This window comes from Perca flavescens, chromosome 24 (genome assembly GCF_004354835.1).
Source record: "Perca flavescens isolate YP-PL-M2 chromosome 24, PFLA_1.0, whole genome shotgun sequence".
NCBI classification, from domain to species: domain Eukaryota; kingdom Metazoa; phylum Chordata; class Actinopteri; order Perciformes; family Percidae; genus Perca; species Perca flavescens.
In genome coordinates this window covers 14,071,561-14,091,803 of record NC_041354.1, presented here as the reverse complement: position 1 = coordinate 14,091,803, position 20,243 = coordinate 14,071,561, and the positions used below count along the sequence as shown (strand labels likewise).

The 20,243-nt window shown below is 39.6% G+C and overlaps 2 protein-coding genes across 2 annotated transcripts in view; one reads left to right on the top strand and one right to left on the bottom strand.

The window, feature by feature from the left end:
* Positions 1-761: 761 nt before the first annotated feature.
* On the top strand, positions 762-11,794 carry ddrgk1 (DDRGK domain containing 1). The gene is made up of 8 exons (XM_028571549.1): positions 762-968; positions 1,855-2,004; positions 3,129-3,247; positions 5,127-5,228; positions 5,309-5,431; positions 5,525-5,563; positions 5,650-5,755; positions 10,692-11,794. Exons 1-8 carry the CDS (start codon positions 881-883, stop codon positions 10,850-10,852), a joined length of 888 nt encoding a protein of 295 aa, XP_028427350.1. The 5' UTR covers positions 762-880; the 3' UTR covers positions 10,853-11,794.
* The window catches only part of cars2 (cysteinyl-tRNA synthetase 2, mitochondrial), a 12,818-nt gene continuing 3,765 nt past the window's right edge, over positions 11,191-20,243 (bottom strand). Inside the window, exons 7-15 of the mRNA XM_028571546.1 lie at positions 20,103-20,232; positions 18,192-18,325; positions 17,804-17,871; positions 17,616-17,682; positions 17,037-17,175; positions 14,615-14,738; positions 12,765-12,863; positions 12,162-12,374; positions 11,191-12,072 (exon numbers count right to left, since the gene is read on the bottom strand). Coding sequence (XP_028427347.1) covers positions 11,986-12,072; positions 12,162-12,374; positions 12,765-12,863; positions 14,615-14,738; positions 17,037-17,175; positions 17,616-17,682; positions 17,804-17,871; positions 18,192-18,325; positions 20,103-20,232 — 1,061 coding nt within the window. The 3' untranslated portion in view covers positions 11,191-11,985. The remainder of the gene's footprint in view (positions 12,073-12,161; positions 12,375-12,764; positions 12,864-14,614; positions 14,739-17,036; positions 17,176-17,615; positions 17,683-17,803; positions 17,872-18,191; positions 18,326-20,102; positions 20,233-20,243) is intronic.

The following is a 20,243-nucleotide window of genomic DNA, read 5'->3' as shown; positions in this document are numbered from 1 at the left end:
CTTGTGGTTTACTGCTAGAATATTACAGTAGGCCACTTTACTGATTCAGATTTGGCACTTGAGTCCACAGCATCATACAATATATGATAAACATGCACCAGCCTTTGTGAAAGTGTATGTTCTGAGAGAGAGAGAGAGAGAGAGAGAGAGAGAGAGAGAGAGAGAGAGAGAGAGAGAGAGAGAGAGAGAGAGAGAGAGAGACGTATGTCCTCATTCTCTGCTGGTTGTACTACAGCACTTACCTTTCAAAAATAAGCATAATATAATTTTGGGGAATCTTTTTTTTTTTTTGCCAAAAACATCTAATATTTTAATAATAAAAAAAGAGTAGGGTCTCTTAACTTACCTCACAGATAATTAGTATTCTGTTGGTTTTTAAAAACAGCTATATGCATAATTTGGGGGAATATATTTTGCTAAAAAAAATTTAATGGGAGTAATAACAAAAAAATATTCCCCAATATGATCCATATATGCACATGTAGACTTTCAGTTCACGGCTGTAACGTTACTGTTACATTAACATTACTGTTACCACGCCAAGGTCTGATCCCAGCAAACTTTCTGTTGCTGCCATTGAGTTTGCTGATCTGGCGGAGAGTCATAGGCGGTTCTGGATCAGATCATAGGGATCAGACCTCCGGTGCTGGGTCTATATTAGCTGCTGCCGTTTTCTTGGATCTTTGACTTTGAGAAACGGCTCCTATGTAAGTTCAAACTTTGACCTGTGGTGGGCAGTAATACGCTTAGCAGCGTCTACACTGCCGGAATTCTACAATAAGAAGAAGAATCACGTGACGTCGGGGCCTCCACAGTCTACTTTATTGTAATGAGGTGGACACTAATATAGATTTAGTAAAATTATATTTTAGAAACAGCTATGGATATAACGTTGTACCTTATAGCTGCTGCCATCCTCAGTGTCCTGATTTTGTTTGCGTTGAAGTTGCGGAGGAAAACACAGGAAAGTAAGGAGCTAGAGCTAACGTTAATGTTACATTGGTGAACTAGCTAGCTAGCTAACGTTAACGTTAATATTAGCTAGCCAACTATTAGTATAGTCGTTAACAAACTGTAAAGTTAACGTAACATTTCGACACAGTGTCGTATTTTGACATTATAATAAATATTTAAGTAGGAGGAGACATTCAAGCTGAAATCTTTTCCGCTGTAACGTTAGTTAATTTTTTTCTTTGCGATATTAGGCAACGTCAGCTCACAGCTGTCAACCTGTCATCAACTAGGGAGGGTGCAGTTGTCGACCAGAACGAGAATAACTTTTTTTCCTCATCTGACAACAATTTTACTGGAGACACACAAGTGATTGAATCTTTATTGAAACTCGTAAACTCAGTTAGCTATACAAGACAATGTTTACTTTGTTCTTACATTAAGTGAAAGCCTTACTGCAAAGTTGTTATATTTTATGCATATGATACCTAAACATAATGTATTCTGTGGCTACATTAACGCACCTATCGAGTCAGGACTGTGCAAATGCCTAATTTATGATCAATTCATAAATTCTGATCTAAAGCCATATGGTTTTAGATCAGAATTGGTGGCGATGATGACATCCTTAGCTGAAACCTATTCAAAGAAAGATAAATTGTTGCGTTTTTTATGTCTGAAGGTTTTTTTTACCTAATTCTATGAATGGAGAGAGATAAATCTTATCAGTGTAAGGACAGGGATGCACCAATCTCACTCCAGTTCTAGTGCCCAACCTCAGGGTATTAACTAATGCCCTGTACTGATCTGATAAACAGATAGTGCTTTTTTCCTTTGCAGTCTTAACATATGTGTATTGCATAGACCATACTATGACCTATTGTGCTATCTCTCCATGCTAAGTTGATGAGGAGCAGCAGAGGGATGTTGTCCAGGCAGTGGGGCCCCCTCAGCGGGCAGCCGAGGAGCGAGGTGCCGGTATGCCTCGCAGGAGGAGGAACCTCGCAACGGTGATGGCTAACAGAAGACCACAGAGAGAAGCTGTGGAACAAGGTAAACACTGTCAGTTATAACTTTGTTTAAAGGAGACCTATCATTCTCATTTTCAGGTTCATACTGAGCAACTGCTAAAGTGAGTCGTTCAAAATCTTTCTTTTTAGTAAACTGTGTACACAAAAAAATGTTCTCAATGCTCGAGTTCATGTGTACAGCCCCTTGTTGTGTCGTTGGCGAAAGATTGAATCTTCTGGGGGAACGAACTGAACCAAATCACTTCCTGAAAAGATCCGTACATTTCTCAGTTCAGTTGAGCTCTCAACAGCTCAGTCAATAGCGTCCCGCTGCAGAGCTTCAGGCTCAGGCCCACCTCCGGTGCCAAACTGTATGTAAAATCACGTAACGCTATTCTAAGGTACCGTCTATGTGCTGCGTTTTTCCTTAGCGGTGGTTAGCTAGCAAATAAGCCCACTGACAGCAAGGTTATTGTTCATATTTTGGCACAATGTTTAGTAATGACAGTTGTAGTGGTCATAGTCAGTGAAAATGTATATGGAATTGTTCATTAGCTATGTATGATATCTGTAAAGCTGAACGAACTCACAGTAGTGAAACAATTTTTATTCTGATCCAAAAAATCTTTTCTCTGAGAGAAAGGACACTATATCTTGGAATGTAATTGTAACACATATGATGCTCTTAAAAAATGATTGCAAATAAACTGTTGCTAAAAAGGAACAATACAAGGACCCTGGAACTGATGCACCTAAATGAGAAGTTGTATTAATGATGTTTGTGCTTCTTCTTCTTTGGGATAATCAGATGTATGAAAAAGACATATAGTCAAACATGCAGAACTTCTATATTAGATGCTACAGAATGAGTGAATTGACTCAGTACTCGTATATCAACATTTGGAAGATTTATGGGCCCAGTGTGTGACAGGGAAACCAAGAATGGAGTCAAAGCAGAACCGAACTATAGGGTTCCTACGTACATAAGTACAAAAATATTTACATGGAAATCAAAATATGACAAACTCTCTTTAGGAGTTGCAAGTGCATCACTTTAAGAGCAAAATTATTAGTTGGAAGCTCCCATCTCAACAAACGAAGTCTTGTGATACATGTAAAATGTGATGTAAAAAAAAAAACATGTCACAAGTGGGCTGTTTATTTCAGAGGAGGATCATGTGGAGGAAGAAGAGGGGGAGCAGCAGAACTTTCAGCCGACCGCAAAAGTTGGAGCCAAGAAGCAGAAGAAGCTGGAGGAGAAACAGGCCAAGAAAGTTCAGAGAGAGGTAAGGGGTCCATACTTCACACTAATACCTCTTTTACACCAATGATTAAGAGTGGACTAGGGTTATCTGACCCGTGTTCAACTCTTCTCTTGTCAATTCAAACCAAGCCAGTCAACACGGGTTAATCCCCTGTCACGACTTTTTGGACTGAGGGTTTTAGAAAAGTCTGAGTGACGGACACAGAAAAAGTTCTGGATCATGAAGTCAACATCTGGGACACATTTTAGGAAAAGGGGAGAACATTTCTCTTGGTTTGGTAACATTTAAAGTAAAGCTAGGCTTTGCTGTCGGCATTCCAACTAATTTATGAAAAGATGGAGAGAAAAAAACAAAGATTGTGTGAGTCATCGCTCGTTCTGAACCAGCTGCAGAAGTGTGTCTCGGGCGTGCCAGAGAGAAAAAGAAAGCGGCGGTGCTTTGAATAAGAGAAATACAACTTTTTTTCTAATGGTTTTTCTGGTGGTTCTGATTGTTACAATCTAAAGCACAGTGATAGAAAATCTGTTTTGTTTTTTCAAGTGTTTTTAGGAAGTTTTTACACCTATAGTTTATTTGCTTTGGTCCGAATCAGTTGATGAGTTTGTAAACTTGGAGTGTTTTCCCCTTGATTCAGTTTTGTTTTACACCTGGAAAAATCAAGCGTACCAAAATGCCGCTGTGTTAAGCTAAACGCTAAAGGGGGAAAGTTGCAGATTTTCAACCCTTCTGAAGCGAGTCATGCAGTGGGGATTTTACGGGCGGGTAACTGCGGACCTCCGGGTACTGCCGCCATTCATCTGCATGTACTGCAGTACAGAAGTACTAGCGGTAGCTAGCTAGCTTGATTGTCATAACGATGAATAAGACATTTTTAGGTGACCAAATGTTCCAATTAACTTTGATGAAGTAAAAGTTTAGGAAAAAAACATGGACAACACCCAAAAACAAGTTCACAGCTATTAAAATGCACACAGGGCCATGGTTAGCATTGCTAAGCCTCTGTCATGACTGACAGGTAGGTGTGTAGCAGTGCCCCTAAAGCATCACCTGCTTTATTGTCAATTCATGACCAAAAAATGAATGGGACCATAATTTACAAAATGAACATCCTACAGTATTGAAGACGATTTGAAAGTAGCGATTGAGGTCATAGCCTTATTATAAAAAAAATTTGGTAATGAGGTAATGCCTCCTCCCTCATCTTAATTTGTTTGTGACCCGTCTTTCTGACTGATATGACAGTGTACATTGTTTTCAGTGTGCAACGATGAAAAACTTGAAGAACAGTTGTTACTGGATGTAACTTTAACTTCAGCTTTATGAGCAGGCGAGACTGCGCCTGGACGCGGCAAGAGATGTGAACCATGACCAGATTGTCATAGTTCATAAAAATGCAGCGCAGTGACGATAGACATTTCATACACCACACCTCACTTAAGTCCATTGCACCCCTCTATGAGCACTCTTGTCGTCCTCTTTTAATCATTGTTTTATTGTTGTTGAAAACAGCTAAAGGATCATTCTCAGAGAGCATATTTTTATTTAATATAGGCTATTTATTTTAGATACATTTTTCATGTACATGTGTTCTATCCATCCATTCATCCATCCATCCCTTGCTTCAAAGTCTTCACTACATATACTGTATGATTCTGGACATACATGGATGTGAACTGCAACTTCACTGGTTGGTGGAGGCATACAACCTGCAAGGCAGTAATTCTACTTTTTAGTATTTCTAGTACAGCAACTTTAAATATTTAGTTACAGTGTCTAATGACAATCTCAGCTCTCTGTTGAGGTTTTAAAACCCCACTGTGAACTGGCCTGAGTTCAACAGTTTGCAGTATCATCCAGTGTTGTCATGTAATTGCATTGTATTGCGTTTTTTTATTTCCAGGCGGAGATGGAGGAGAGGGAGGAGAGGAAAAGGATGCAAGAGCTCAGAGAGCAGGAGAGACGTCAGGAGGAAGAGAGAGAACGACACCTGGAGCAGAAACAGGTTACACACGTTCACCAACGGTTTCCTCCCTGTGTTTTAATACCAGGAAATGCTGAGACTCTTTGGTGATGTTTATTCAGGAGGAGGAGGAGCGTCACGCTAAAGAGGAGCAAGAAAGACGAGAGGAGGAGGAGTACTTAAGACTTAGAGCCTCCTTCATCATAGAAGACCAGGGAGAAGAGGAGCAGCTCACTGAGGACCAGGTCACATCTCTGCTGAGCTCAAATCATTTTAACATTCCATATTCTCTGTATTTTGTCTGTAATATATTTTAAATAAGTGTTTTTGACTCTCAGTCACGCAACCTGCTGCAAGAATTCATACAGTACATTGAGGTAAGAGCTGACAGACTCTTCACACTCCAACCTATACTGAAGTATTTGAATACAGTGTATTTTAAGCTTTCTCCTTTGTCCTGCAGAGCTCGAAGGTGGTTCTCCTGGAGGACTTGGCTTCTCATTTTGGGATGAGGACACAGGATGCTATTGCCAGACTGCAAGACCTGTTAGCTGAAGGCTCCCTCACAGGTTAGTGTGACCAGGGCAGATATGTATAAAGCTGATCCGAGTAAACGGAGAAACATGAGAACATGAGCTCTTTTTCTTTGAATAAATGGCACACAGAAATGATACAACTAGATATGTAACATTCAAACTTTAATTAGGTATTACAAACACTAACTGTAGCCAATCAGAAAGAGCTAGCAATTTAACATTCAAATCTATTTTTCATTAAAATCAACATCTATAATCGAATTGTTCCAACCGAAAACAAGCAGGCACTTATCAAGGGGTAAAAGCAGAAGGATTTACTTCCGAATGGTAATAAGTTTACAACTTTTGAAAGTTAGTGAGAGCCCTGCTTTAATTATTTTTGCACAGAACTCTTACTCAGCAATGATTTGAAGGACTGTCAAATTGATGACTGAAACCATAATTTGAAATACACTACTGAATAACCGAGAAATGCAGGTAAACGTATTTTGTCTCCACCAAGGTGACCTAAACAAGCGCACCCAGTGAAAAGAGATAATAAAGAATACATGACAGGACTTCACATGATAACATTCACAACTTGGATACGTTTTGACATTTTTCGGTGGATCCTTATGGACTAAAAGAATATAAATAATTGAGGAATGACAATTATTCTTACTTAATTTACACTTAATGACGCTTCAAAGTTATGAAGCTGCCACTTTTTTTCAGTCTCATGTTTACTATGCTAGTTGTTCAATCTGAAAACAAATTATACTCTGTGTTTCTGCAAAATTAAGTGAACAACCTAAATATGTGAAATCTAACTATCATAACAAGGTGCAGCATGCATATGTTGACAAAAGTTTAATTATAATAACATGCTGTACAGCTAAAGTAGGCACAGAGTGGGGGTAGACTCACCTGCAGCCACACCAAGCCCACTGGTGATTAATTTGGACTCTGCTTTTATTTGAAGTTTTTTTTATGCTTAGAAGAGTACATGTTTGCTATCGCCTGTCTTGCAAGTAAATAGCAGAAAAAAAGTTTGGAGAAACGCAACCCCACATCGCGCTGTCTTTTGAGGAGGTGTGAGAATCCTGTACAGTAAACAGTAACATCACTGCCTCTATCGCTTCCACAAGAAAGTTTTAAAACACCAAACACAAGCACTGAAATGCCCGGGAGTTTGTGAAACGGCTAAATGTTTGCCAAACAACAAAGCACAGTCGATATCTCTCGCTCGTCTTTTCTTTCTCTGAATGAATGAAGCTGCCTTCAGGTGCAGTATGAAACGTCAAGTTCTCTAAACGATCTGACAAAAAACTGTTACTGTGAAATATAAAGTCTACTTGTGCTACATTGGGGGTTAAAGAACACCCAGAACACACAGGATGTTGCACCACCCTGCGGTGATTTCTTTTCTGAACGCAGCTTCACGCTGAAGTACGCAGCTCATTTAAGATGATGCTCTGACGTCCTGTTTCCATGAAGGCAGCACGGAGCTGCGCCAAAAAAAGCTGACAGAAGCACAGAAGAAGAGTTATGATACACCCTCTCGTCCAGTTGCAGTGCCGTAAACTGGCAGGTTATAATGTAGCAGACCACTGTTTTTAGCAAGTAGTTTAAAGTGTAAACATGTATTGTTATTGTGAATATTTGGTTTAAACTAGCCTTCAAACAAATGTCCCCCAAGGGCACCTCAACGCTCCCCTTTCCAAAATATTGCTTGCAGCTCCCTCCGTCATCTTCTTAATGCCCCCTGGGGGGCAGTACCGACCCCGTTGAGAAACACTGCTGTGACTGGAATTTACAAAAAGTTACAGGGTTTGACAACTTAAGGCTGGTTTACTTATGCTCCATTTCTGCTGCAAGAGATGATCCACTTTCGTTCCAGTCAGTGTGCTGATGTCCAACAACAGAGTGTCTGACTCTTGGTTCTTTTCTCGACATCTTGCATCTATGAAGCCTGAAATGTACAGTGGGGGAAATAAGTATTTGACCCCTTGCTGATTTTGCAGGTTTGCCCACTTACAAAGAATGCAAAAATCTACAATTTTAATCATATGTACATTCTAACAGTGAAAGACAGAATCCCAAAGAAAATTCCAGAAAATCACATCATATGAATTTATTAAAATTGATAACCATCTGATGAGGAAAAACAAGTATTTGACCCCCTGGACAAACGGCATGTTAATATTTTGTAGAAAAGCCATTATTGGCCAGCACAGATGTCAAACGGTTTTTATAGTTGGTGACAAGGTTTGTGCACATTTCGGCAGGGATGTTGGCCCCTCCTCCCTGCAGACAGCCTCCAAATCATTCAGGTTCGAGGTTGTCGCCTGGCAACTCGAATTTTAAGCTCCCTCTAAAGATTTTCAATCGGATTCAGGTCTGGAGACTGGCTAGGCCACTCCAGAACCTTGATGTGCTTCTTCTTCAGCCACTCTTTTGTTGCTTTGGCGGTGTGCTTAGGGTCGTTGTCGTGCTGAAACACCCATCCTCGACCCATCTTCAGCTCTCTCACTGAGGGAAGGAGATGTCGGCCCAGAATTCCACAATACATGGCCCCGTCCATCCTCCCCTCAATACGATGGAGTTGTCCCGTCCCCTTGGCTGAAAAGCACCCCCAAAGCATGATGTTGCCACCACCATGCTTGACGGTGGGGATGGTGTTCTTTGGGTTGTACTCGGTGTTCTTTGCCCTCCAAACACGACGAGTTGAGTTGAGGCCAAAAAGTTCTATTTTGGTCTCATCTGACCACATCACCTTCTTCCAGGCCTCTTCTGAGTCGTCCAGGTGGTGAATGGCGAACTTCATGCGGGCCTGTACATGTTTCTTCTTGAGCAGGGGGGACCTTGCGTGCGCTGCAGGATTTCAATCCATGACGGCGTAGTGTGTGTTACAACCGTTTCTTTTGTAACTGTGGTCCCAGCTGCCTTCAGTTGATTCATCAGTTCCCCCCTTGTGGTTTTGGGATGATTCCTCACCGTTCGCATGATCAGGGACACCTCACGAGGCAAGATCTTGTGTGGAGGCCCAGACCGAGGGAGGTTGGCGGTGGTGTGGTGCTTCTTCCATTTCCTGATAACTGCACCGACAGTTGATCTTTTCTCTCCAAGTTGCTTTCCGATTCTCTTGTAGCCATTCCCAGCCTTGTGCAGATCAACAATCTTGTCCCTGATGTCCGTAGAAAGCTCTTTGGTCTTGCCCATGGTGGTGATCTTGGATGCTGGTTGTTTGGGTGTTGACAAGTGTCTTTTATACAGGTAACGAGGTGAGGCAGGTGTATTTGATGTAGACAATTGGTTTGGATTGGGGCTGTGTCTTAAAGAAGGACTAACTGGCTTGTAGGAGCCAGAATACTTGCTGTTTGTCCAGGGGGTCAAATACTTGTTTTTCCTCATCAGATGGTTATCAATTTTAATAAATTCATATGATGTGATTTTCTGGAATTTTCTTTGGGATTCTGTCTTTCACTGTTAGAATGTACATATGATTAAAATTGTAGATTTTTGCATTCTTTGTAAGTGGGCAAACCTGCAAAATCAGCAAGGGGTCAAATACTTATTTCCCCCACTGTATATGAATGCCTTTCTTATCGGAGATCTGTGTTGCAGTAGAGGGAATGCTACGGTTTTCCTACACCTAATATACACAGGAAATATAGATAACAAATAAAAACCATTCGATGTGCTGTGTACAGTCATTAAAACCACATTGATCATAAATTAGCTCCATGTTTTCTGAAAGCTTTAAAATACCAGAAATGTCAGCAAAACAACTAGTGCTGAGTTGATAAGTCGATCAACAAAGAAGTAACTGGCTTTAGCATTAATGGCTACATTACATTCTTCTCACTTGTGAGCATTTTCTTTTTCTTTTGAGTACAAATAAATATCTTTTGGTGTTAGCTGTTCAGATTTTGTTTTTATTCAAAAAATCAATTAATTGGGACAAGAATCCACATCTTTATTGATTAAGAATAAGTGATAGTTGCATCCCTAAAAACAATGCCACAGATTTATGTTGGAGCATGACAAGCAAACAAATAACATCAGAGATCTGTGAAAATGCAGCACTGATGAACTAGGGAGGTTTTCCATTAACGGTGGATGAAATTGCAGGCTACATTAAACCATAAATGTCATCTAGACTCCATATCGTCCCACTTCACTTCTTGCAAACATAAAAAACTACCTGGTTCGGTCAGTGGTAGTTAGATATGATGTAAGTCCAAATCTTAAAAGCGATGTTTCCGTCCTAATTATGCTTTTAAATGAAAGTTTGACTGGGGTACATTCACAAAAAGACCCCAGGTTGCATTTTGGCGGGAGTTACGCTTTAAAGGTCCAATGTGTAGGAATTTCTCCCATCTTGCGTTTAGGTCATATATCGCAATCAACTCTCTCGCACCATGCAGTTCAAATTACGTATTACAGCCTTCACACTTCAAAAAGCCAGTCTCTTGCTCTTTTCGATACCTTTTTCTTTTTCTGGGTGAAGAAGACTCCTGTTCCTGAAATTTGGATTTTGAATACGTGTGGTCCTCTGTTTCCTTCTTCAAACTCGCCGGGGCCGGGAAGCTACGAAACCTATTAGCAACACCTGTGAGCTTATCATGTGACCGTGAAAACGCGAAAGGCGGAGCAGTATGTCCTATATGTCCCTTACTGGCTAACGTATTTTAAGATGGCACATGAATATGGAGCGTTCATGCAAATGCAAATGTAAAATTTCAAACCAAAAGGAATACTTGGAATTGATGGTTGTGGTAAATATTCATGAAAAAGGACAAGTTTGTGAACGGGCAACACAGATTTTGATAATTAACTAAACACGTTACACACTGGACCTTTAAGTAGTATTTCCATTTTATTGGTGCCTGAGCAGTGCAAAGGCCTTATTGTAATGGAAGTTATTTTGTTATTAGTGTATCTCCAATGACATGACATGCTGTATTTTGCTGTATGTTCCTTACAGGAGTGATTGATGACAGAGGGAAGTTCATCTCCATCACTCCAGAAGAGCTGAACTCAGTGGCTCATTTCATGAGACAGAGAGGCAGAGTGTCCATCACAGAGCTGGCTCAGGCCAGTAACTCTCTGATCAACCTAATGCCAGAGAGCCGCAGCACCGCCTGATGGACACCTTACTAGTGCAGGACACCTGGAAGACAGTTTTCTTGAGACTGCTGAAGAATATTATAATCTGTGTGAAGATTGCGCTCACGCTGGCGAAAAGTATATTCTGGACTGTTCATCTGCTATAAGCTGGTGTTTGGTGCCCGGTGTTCTTTTATTTCAGGCTCAGTAGGTGTCAGACTTCATATAGATTCGGACTTGTAACTGCTGTGTATGACATTAAATTAGCAAGCCCATTAACATTAAAAATGATTTAACATTGTGAAAATTAAGAAATACAGGTTAAGATTCATACTTCTGTCATATGTTTTTTGTTTGGGCTTGTTTACGGTGACATGACTTCATGACAATTGCATCATATAAGGGCTGTGAGAGGATAAGATGTACCAATTAAACATAACTTCTCACCTAACATGTAATTGAGATGTCCAAAATTATCTTTAAATCCATCTGAGTTGATCTATGTTAGACAAGAGTATGCTGCTATAAGTAGATCTCTGCATCTCGCCACACAAGGAAAGCGGAAGGTGACGGACATCCAGCCGAAAAGAGTCATTTGGCGGAATTTCCGGCAGCACCAGAACAATTATGGAAGTGGAACATCGTGGATATAGACTAGTTTGAACAAATGTCATTTTTGCAAGGATTTATATGTAGCACAAATTACTTTGATGTACTGAGTGGAAAGAGATATCAGACCAATGTCTAATCTGACTGTGGGTAATATTTCCCCAAATGTTATATAACTGCTCCATAAATACACTTTAAATGTGTAGTAGCATTATAGTCCTGTAGGATCAGCACATGACCTGATGTGGGACTACTATTTAAACTGAGTGGAGGACAACACTCATTGTGCCTTCTGTGTTCTACTCACTTGTATCATACATATTAACATCTGCACCATAAAAACTAATAAACAAATGTATTAAACCGGTTAAATAGACATAATCTACTTTCCGATTTATGAAGCAATACATATGATAGTTCATACACTGATGACAGGCACATGAGGCATTTAACCATAAGTTAGCCTTTGTTGATCTAAAATCAGGATGGTTTGGTCTCTTGAAGTTAAATTGAATCCACAAGCCTAAAACAAAAAGAGTCAGTCTTGGAGGCAGAGATGTATTTCAACTGGATGTCTCCTGATCTTTATCCTGTCCTCTCTGACTCGGTTTTCCCTGAGTTAGCTCCCATGTGGAAGTGGCTCCTCTATCCTGAAAAACAAGAAAAATGTATCAGTCCAGTCTTAACTCAAATTGTGTAATATACAGTTTTCATTTCGATGTGAGCCAACACAGCATACCTTTATCAGCACTCCCAAGGGTGCCAGGTCACTTCTGAGGATGTCACAGGCTTTGAGGAGAGGGATTCTCTCTGGGTAAAGTCCAGGTTTGTTGGGGGATCCAGTGATTGGACCATCCTGATGAGCAAGTGCGAACGCTCGAACTTCACTTCTGAAATGAGTCAGCTTCTCCACGATGCCCTCCAGACTTCCACAAATACTGACATCAGCCTCCTGAATATGACGGTAGAACAGCACAGGTAAGGAAATGTGTCAGAAACAACAGCTTCTAATCTGGACTCCTATAAATATCTGGTGATATTCTGTGTTTGTCTTATTGTCAACAAATCCAATATGCAGAGCCAAACCAACAATGAATGTATCCTACTAACAAGTATTATGTGTGTACCAAAGCCTGATGTATCTTATTCCTCTGCACCAGAGCTCCATTGTTGTCCAAAAACTATTCAAAACACACTGAGACACACTGTTGCACTGGGTGGCATGTTCTTTCATTACCATGAACAATTTATTTTGACTCATAGCAACATACACCCTCCTGCTGCCAGTTGATTGAATCTTCAAAAAATAATGTAAATGTAAATGTTATCCTTGAGCTCTGACCTTAATATGCAGCAGATCGATCCCAAACACATCCAAGACATCTCTGATGTAACTGACCATCGCTCCGAACACTGCAGGGCTCCGAGCCACTCCGTCAGACTGACACACACACACACACACACACACACACACACACACACACACACACACACACACACACACACACACACACACACACACACACACACACACACACACACACACACACACACACACACACACACACACACACACACACACACACACACACACACACACACACACACACACACACACACACACAATTCCAGGAAGGACTCAGTGTTTTACTTGAGTCAGTCACAGTGCTTAAAACTATTTATTGACACACTCATTGTGTTGTGCAATAAACTGTTTTATTTCACAAAACCTAGATAGATTAAGCCTGGATTTCTCAGTTATCCTGGCTATATTTAGCCTTTACTCGGTTTCACGAAAGCAGACTTTATAATTACTTTATTACGCATAAATGTATTTATTTATGATATTTATTCTGTGAAGCTACCCTGGTCCTGACCATAAGAAGAAACTGCTCACTCTGTGTAAAGTATACACTGCATATTCTCCATTTTAGCATCAGTAAATCTGTTAACGACATTGCAGTCGGTTGAAGAACGCGCATCTATGCGAATTACTTAATTCTGGCTCGACCTAATCGCACCTCCTCAGCCTGGCTTGGCCCTCGTAAAATGCACATAGCCAGGATGCACCAATTAGACTAGGTCAAGCCTCGCTTCATTGGTTATAGTGGATTTATCAATTCTGCTTTTGTGAAATAGCCCCCAGGTTACTACAATATGAACACGAAGAGGTACCACTTGTTACCAGATGGCATTTGTTAAAATAAAAAACTTATTATAAACACTTAACTTATTTGCCTGATCAGCACGTCTTCTCATCTTTATAACATCGAGGCAAATTACCTAAGTCGCATGATTTAAGAACTTACCAAAACCATATTGCAAAAGTTATCATTGCCCTTTGTTTACCAAAATACACAATATCAATTTATGACAATCATTGACATTGGAAGTTTACAAAGAGTGAGTGAATGTATACGTATACAATATAGATTTGATTAAAGTGGCCTATAGGAACTTTCAGTTTGTGTTGATTCTACGACCTTTGGACAAAAGGGGTAGTGTTTTCACCACACTTGCTGTCGTAAAGCAGTTGTAGAGCTAAAGTATTAGCAAGAGTTTGTCGTAGCAACCAACGTAATAATAATAACTTAGATTATATCGTGCCTTTCGTGAAACCAAAGGATGCTTTACACAAGTTAAGGGGGACAAAAAGAAAATAGTAAGCTAACACAAACACGTGACTGAAAAGAAATAAATACAAGGTGCTAAATAGAAGGGGGGACACAATTTCATGTATGCTACTGACGTACAACCACATTGTAAAGTACAGACCTCTCAATTTCAACATTTTATTTATTTAGAAATTTCACATAATCGACAAAATAAACCCGTCCCTACAACCTATTAAATCAAATAATTATGTATTTTTTACACTGCATTGTAACTCCATCTGCACCGCAGCTCTGTTCGCAAGTGTGTCAGAGCCGAGCCCCTCCCTCTGTCAAGCTTGCAGAGGAGAGAACAGAGAAGCTTGCGAAATTTGGCACGGACTGATTTAACGTGAATCGGTACTCAGTAGTTCCGACGTAATTTGGTCGGCCCCCTAAAAAGTACAGAGTTCGGAACCCAACCCTATCCACTACTGGTAAGGTAGTAATAACCATTGAATGAATAGCAGAAATAGTAGAACTGTAACCTTTAGTCTGTCCATGTAATTCCAGGAGTCACATGTCAGACGCAGTGAGTTACCTTAGAAACAGGCTGAAGTTGGCAGTTTCCATGATAAACCAGATTCATCACAGCACTAATGGCTCTTGGGGTATCAAAGTCATCTGCCAGTGCGTTCACCACACTGTATTTAGTCTCAGCCAATCTGAAACAAAAGAAGTCCTCATCTGAAATCATGAATAGAATAAGAAATAATCATTTTGTATTTACTTTTCATTTTTGAGGGGGAGGGTTACCTATAGAGTGCATATGGCCATCTCGCCGTGAAAACAGACTTCAAAAACACTTGAAATGAAATGTCTTTTTTCATGAAAATCGCAAAGAACTGTGCTGAATTTCCCCATAGACAATAATGGGAAATAGTCCGGAAACGATGTGTACAGAGCTCAAAACCTCCCCTCTTTTGGAGCCATTCCGGTCCGCCATACTTTACGTAGGAAAATGATTAATAGTTTAAACAGGTTGTTTAAACCTGTTTTTACCTCTTATGAGTTTATCCTAATGTCAGCAATTGATTTTTAATAAAACACTTTGGACTTTATTGGGCTAAATGGGCATTCTGATATCAAGCATGGTTCTTAAGAAACTGCAGTTTGTTTCGTCCAATTTTCAGACCGTTTCAGATTTTAGTGAATGGAACGTTCAGAGCTAGACTGGATGAGATCACACCTCGGCTGGGGAGAAGCTGTAAGATCCCCTGAAAATGTTCTGAACACAGATTTTAAAACTGGGTCAAAATGTAGGAAAACTTGTGCCGCAAACAAGCGGCAACTTCAGGGCCTGAAAAGTGAAGCCAATGGCTGTAGTCAGATTACATAAAAGTCTATGGGGAAATTACCCCATTTCTCACTTGATTTATTACCTCAATAAACATTTGCCTAACAAGTTTTTGGTCTCAAGCGCTAATTTCAACAATTTCTTAAAACAGCATGATGTTTAGTAAATTATGGTTCCATTTCTTTTAAAATAGATGATACTAGCACTTTTTTGACTTCATCAGAGTTGAATGGAACATTCTGGTAGCCTAAAAATGTCTCGTTGATTGTTCCATAGCACCTTGTCAACCAAAGCTAGCTAGCTAGCGCTAGCGTTAGCTGGTAATTTATGGGGAAAGTCTGCTAAATTTTTTACCAGCTATGTGTACTGCCGTACGCGCAGATGAATGCCAGTGCCCGGAGGTCCAACTCTGCTGGATGACAATGCATCAGTCGGTTTTAAGTCACAGATTCACTTTAGCGATTATGACGTAATATATAATATTTATTTTATGTGCTAAGTACATTTTACACATACGTGCCTGGGGACCAACTCCAGTTGTAATGCCAGTACCTACCTTAAAGAGTTACCTAGCATGCATGTTTTTATGGTGGGAGGAACCCCGAGCAACTGGAGGAAACCAATGCAAACACGGGGAGAACATGCACACATAAAGGCCCTGCCTGGACCGTGCTGCCATATTGGGATGGACAAGCTGCGCCTCCTAATACATGTATGTCTATCAAGGGAGGAGGTCTATCCACAATTAAAATCATAATTTCTTGCTTAATTTCCAACCGATTTTCAAGCGGGTGCTTTGGTACAAATGCCAGAAATGTATTTACAGGATACTTGATTAAATTCAAAATGCAGGTTTTCATACCACAATACCATATCTTGTGAAGACAGTAACAGTAAGTGGCTTTAAGCCTTAATATAATTTAAACAGGTAAGCTATACAAAATTTCACCCCCCTGTACGGTTGTCATGAAGGGTGAAATTATCTATAGAGACCAAAGCGGCTTTCTCCAGAACCAGAACAAAATAAGTGAGGCCCAAATCGGACCAAAGATTCGCGAGACAAAACCGTTTAGGAACGTTGCAGGAAAAAGTTGGAGCGGTCAAAACTGGCCCGTCTCAGCCCGGGTCAAGCAAGCTGATGGTTTTGCCTGTGACTCAGCTTGTCAAGTTGCCAGTGGGTGGTTTTAGAATGTAAGGGACGTCCCTTGTTTCAATCATTGATGTATATAAATAGCAAAGTCAGGTGGTCAAGTCAGTTACAAACTGTCAACTGAACGAAATGACAGAATTTTGGACAGAGGCTCAACGAACGTTTGCGTGCACGGTATATGGTTTAGCGACTAGCCGAAAAGCTTGCTTTCCATTAGAACGTTAACGTTAAACATGTTAACAACAACGTTAGAGAAAACAATTATATTGTTGGCAGATAATGGCTTATGTCAGTGATTGTCATTGGCCAAATGACTTGTGTGAAAAGCCAAAACGGCAATTTTCGCCGAAAAGCGAAACACTATCTGTCCATAATTTTGTCAGACACTTAGAATAACAATCTGAGCCTGTTAGTGGCTAAAACAGCACTTTTTGATATGAGAGATATGAGATACAAATACAATGAAGACAATCCAAAACATCAATGAATTGATCAAACTGTGGAGGAAGTTACTACCTCTCCCAGAGAACAGCTTCCTGTACAGGTGTACACTGCAGCTGACCCTTTATGTAGGCCTTAGCATCGTGGATGAAGGTGGAGATGGTGCCCAGAGAGGTCCGAGCCTCTAACATGCTGCTTTCACTGTAGTCTATAGCTGTGGAGACACCCCATGAAATCATGAATGCTCTTCTGTTCAATATTTAAAAATAAACATCTTACTGCAATAAATGTCACACAAGACACAGCTTACATCCTTCACCATTACTGTGTAGAATATGGAAGCTGAAGTGTGCCACTGAAATAATTACCTACTTCTTTCAGTGTTCATTACATTAAACATGAATTGCCGGATATTAGAAAAACAATTGATTTTGCTTTTAAATTATGCAGTTCCAAAAATATAGGTTAAAACCAATGAAGTTAAATCATTTTTTCTGTCATTAATTATGAATACATTTAGTTTTTTGGATAGGGATTCAAATGTATTTAATGATTTGATTTCTTGATTTGCCTTCATTTCACATTACACTGGGCAAAAGCACAGAGTGAAGAAACCAAGACATAAAAAAAAAAAGAACCACTTATTTTTCCCACCTGATCTGTATTTGGTCAAAAGACAAAACATCCTAAATTCACTGGCAGAGTAAGACTGCAAGAAATCCTAATTGAAGACAAGAAAAGACAGAATTACTATTTTGACAAACTGCAATTTACAATGGGGAAGATAGAGATTTATTCTTAAAGTTACTCAATAAGTGATGAATAATTCATAATGACTTTACCTTGATGGTGACATAGTTCTTTAAAGATTTAGACATTTTCTCTGCACTGCCTTTTAGGTGTAAGTGTCCTAGAAGCATAACAATAAACCAGGTGAACATTTTAAAAAACAGAAACACTAGGATTGGCAATCTTTAGAGAGGAAGCCACTTGACTTGACATATTCTCCATATGTCAAGCCAAGTGGCTGTGGTTGTGCAGTGTTCAGAGTTCTCACAGAGGTTAGTTGAAAAAAAAATACAGGAATATACTTAATTTTTAATATTCCCTTGGTCTCTAACCACTGTGTAAAGAAGTCTTTCTGGTGAACTGGCAACCACAATACAGAATTCACACAACACAATTTATTAGATCTTTAGGAACAATAACAGTTTGCGAGTTAGGATTTACCTGAGTGGAGGAAGTAGTTTGCCCATTGTCCACACTGGTGATAAGCTTCACTCTGAGCAACCTCATTCTCATGGTGAGGAAAGGCCAGGTCAATACCTCCAGAGTGGATATCTAGCTGACTCCCAAACACTGAGCTGAAACCGCAACAGAGAAAACAACACAAAAGACTGAGTCTGAAGAGCATGCAATATAATTATTAAACAGTCTATTGATTATTTCCATGAATTGATAAATCTGTAAAATGGCAATCACAAGTTCAAAGAGACCATAGCGATCTTTTACAACTGCAAATGTTTGTTATTAATTTTACAATGATATTAAAAGGTAACTTCCGTTTTTTTTTCAACCTGGACCCTATTTTCCTATTTTTTTTTGTCAAAGTGACTGATGGGTAGCCTGGATGCCAGCCGAACTTAGCCCCGCCCACAACATTCGAGGTCGGGAAGTTCGACTATCGAATCTGAGTATGACCACATCAGGCTAACTGATGGGAACAACAATCTTTGAAATTAGTCCAGTGTTAAGCAAGATTGCTGCAGTCGGCAGCCGCGAAACAAGCTACAATGTAAGTTAATAGGGCAATTGTCCAGCTTGCATTTACCTTAACAAAAGTGCTCGTTCTGTCACTAACAGGCTCAGATTTATATTCTAATTGTCTGACAACATTATGAAAAGGATTTCTAAAGAGGTCGACCTTTCTGTTAAGATCCTTTTTTTTTTAAACATAAAAACATTTGCGAAATTGTGTTCGCTAAACCCACCAGACTCCACGTAAATAAACAGTAATTTTAGCATTGTAAAATACACTTCATTCAAAGTCGACAGAAACTAAATAAAAATATGGAAAGCCGTTTTAGGTTGTCTTTCCACTTTTCCAACACTTATATTAATCTAACCCTTTCAGTGGCAAAACGAGCACTTTTGAGAAGATAAATACAAGCTGGATAATTGCCCTATTAACTTACATTGTAGATTGTTTCGCCGCTGCTGACTGCAACATTCTTGCTTAACACTGGACCAATGTCAAAGATTGTTGTTCCCATCAGTCACTTAGACACAAAAACATAGGAAAATAGGGTCCAGGTTGAAAAAAACGGTAGTTACCCTTTAAAGAGAGAAAATTATCAACTTTCTACTTGATTAATAAAAAAAAGGCTATTAAAATTGCCATGAATCAATTTGATGTCAATCATAATATGGAAAAAAAATACTGCATTCACATTTTTCTTTACAGCCTGAACACTGTCCATGACAAGTTAATACACTCGAAATAGGCTTATAAGTGCTCAGTTGCCAGTTTTTTTAAGTACACATAGCTTAAACTAATTCAACCCATTTATACCAGCAAGGTTAGTCTAAATATTAGGAACACCTCTCAGCATAACCTAATACAATCCAAAAGCAGCACAAACTGCAGCCTCCAAAATGATCATAGTTGAATCAACATCTCTCCAAAACTGTTTTAACAAAAACGGAACATTCTTACAGGATTAGACTGCATTAGCTTTAGCTAGGTAGACCTAAAAAAACATCAGCTGAGTTTAAGTTTGCAGTACGATTGTCTCTGTTGCGATGCTCTATAAGACTGCGCTTATCTGTAATAAATCAAATTCACAGTTGCATATGAGTTGTCCTGAAATCCTTTCATATTATTCCCATTTGTTCAGTACCACATTTTTTAGGCCTTTCAATTTAAAAAAAAAAAAAAAAAAAAAGGAAGCATTTGCTCATAGTAATTCATTAACAACATTTTAGGCGCATAGATCTTAATTAAGAATACAGTTCTTCAAGTCTTTTCTTTATGCATTGAGGGCATGGTTATGTTGAACCTGCATCCTCAGAAAGGCCCATGGATAAACTCAGTGTATAATATAAGACTAAATAAAGCAGACAGGTGTTGTAAATCCAAACCTAGCGATGGTAGAGCATTCAATATGCCAGCCAGGTCTTCCTCTGCCCCATGGAGATTCCCAGTATGGTTCCTGAGGTTTGGACTGCTTCCAAAGAGCAAAATCCCTTGAGTCTCGTTTATTTGTGCTGCCTGTAGAACCG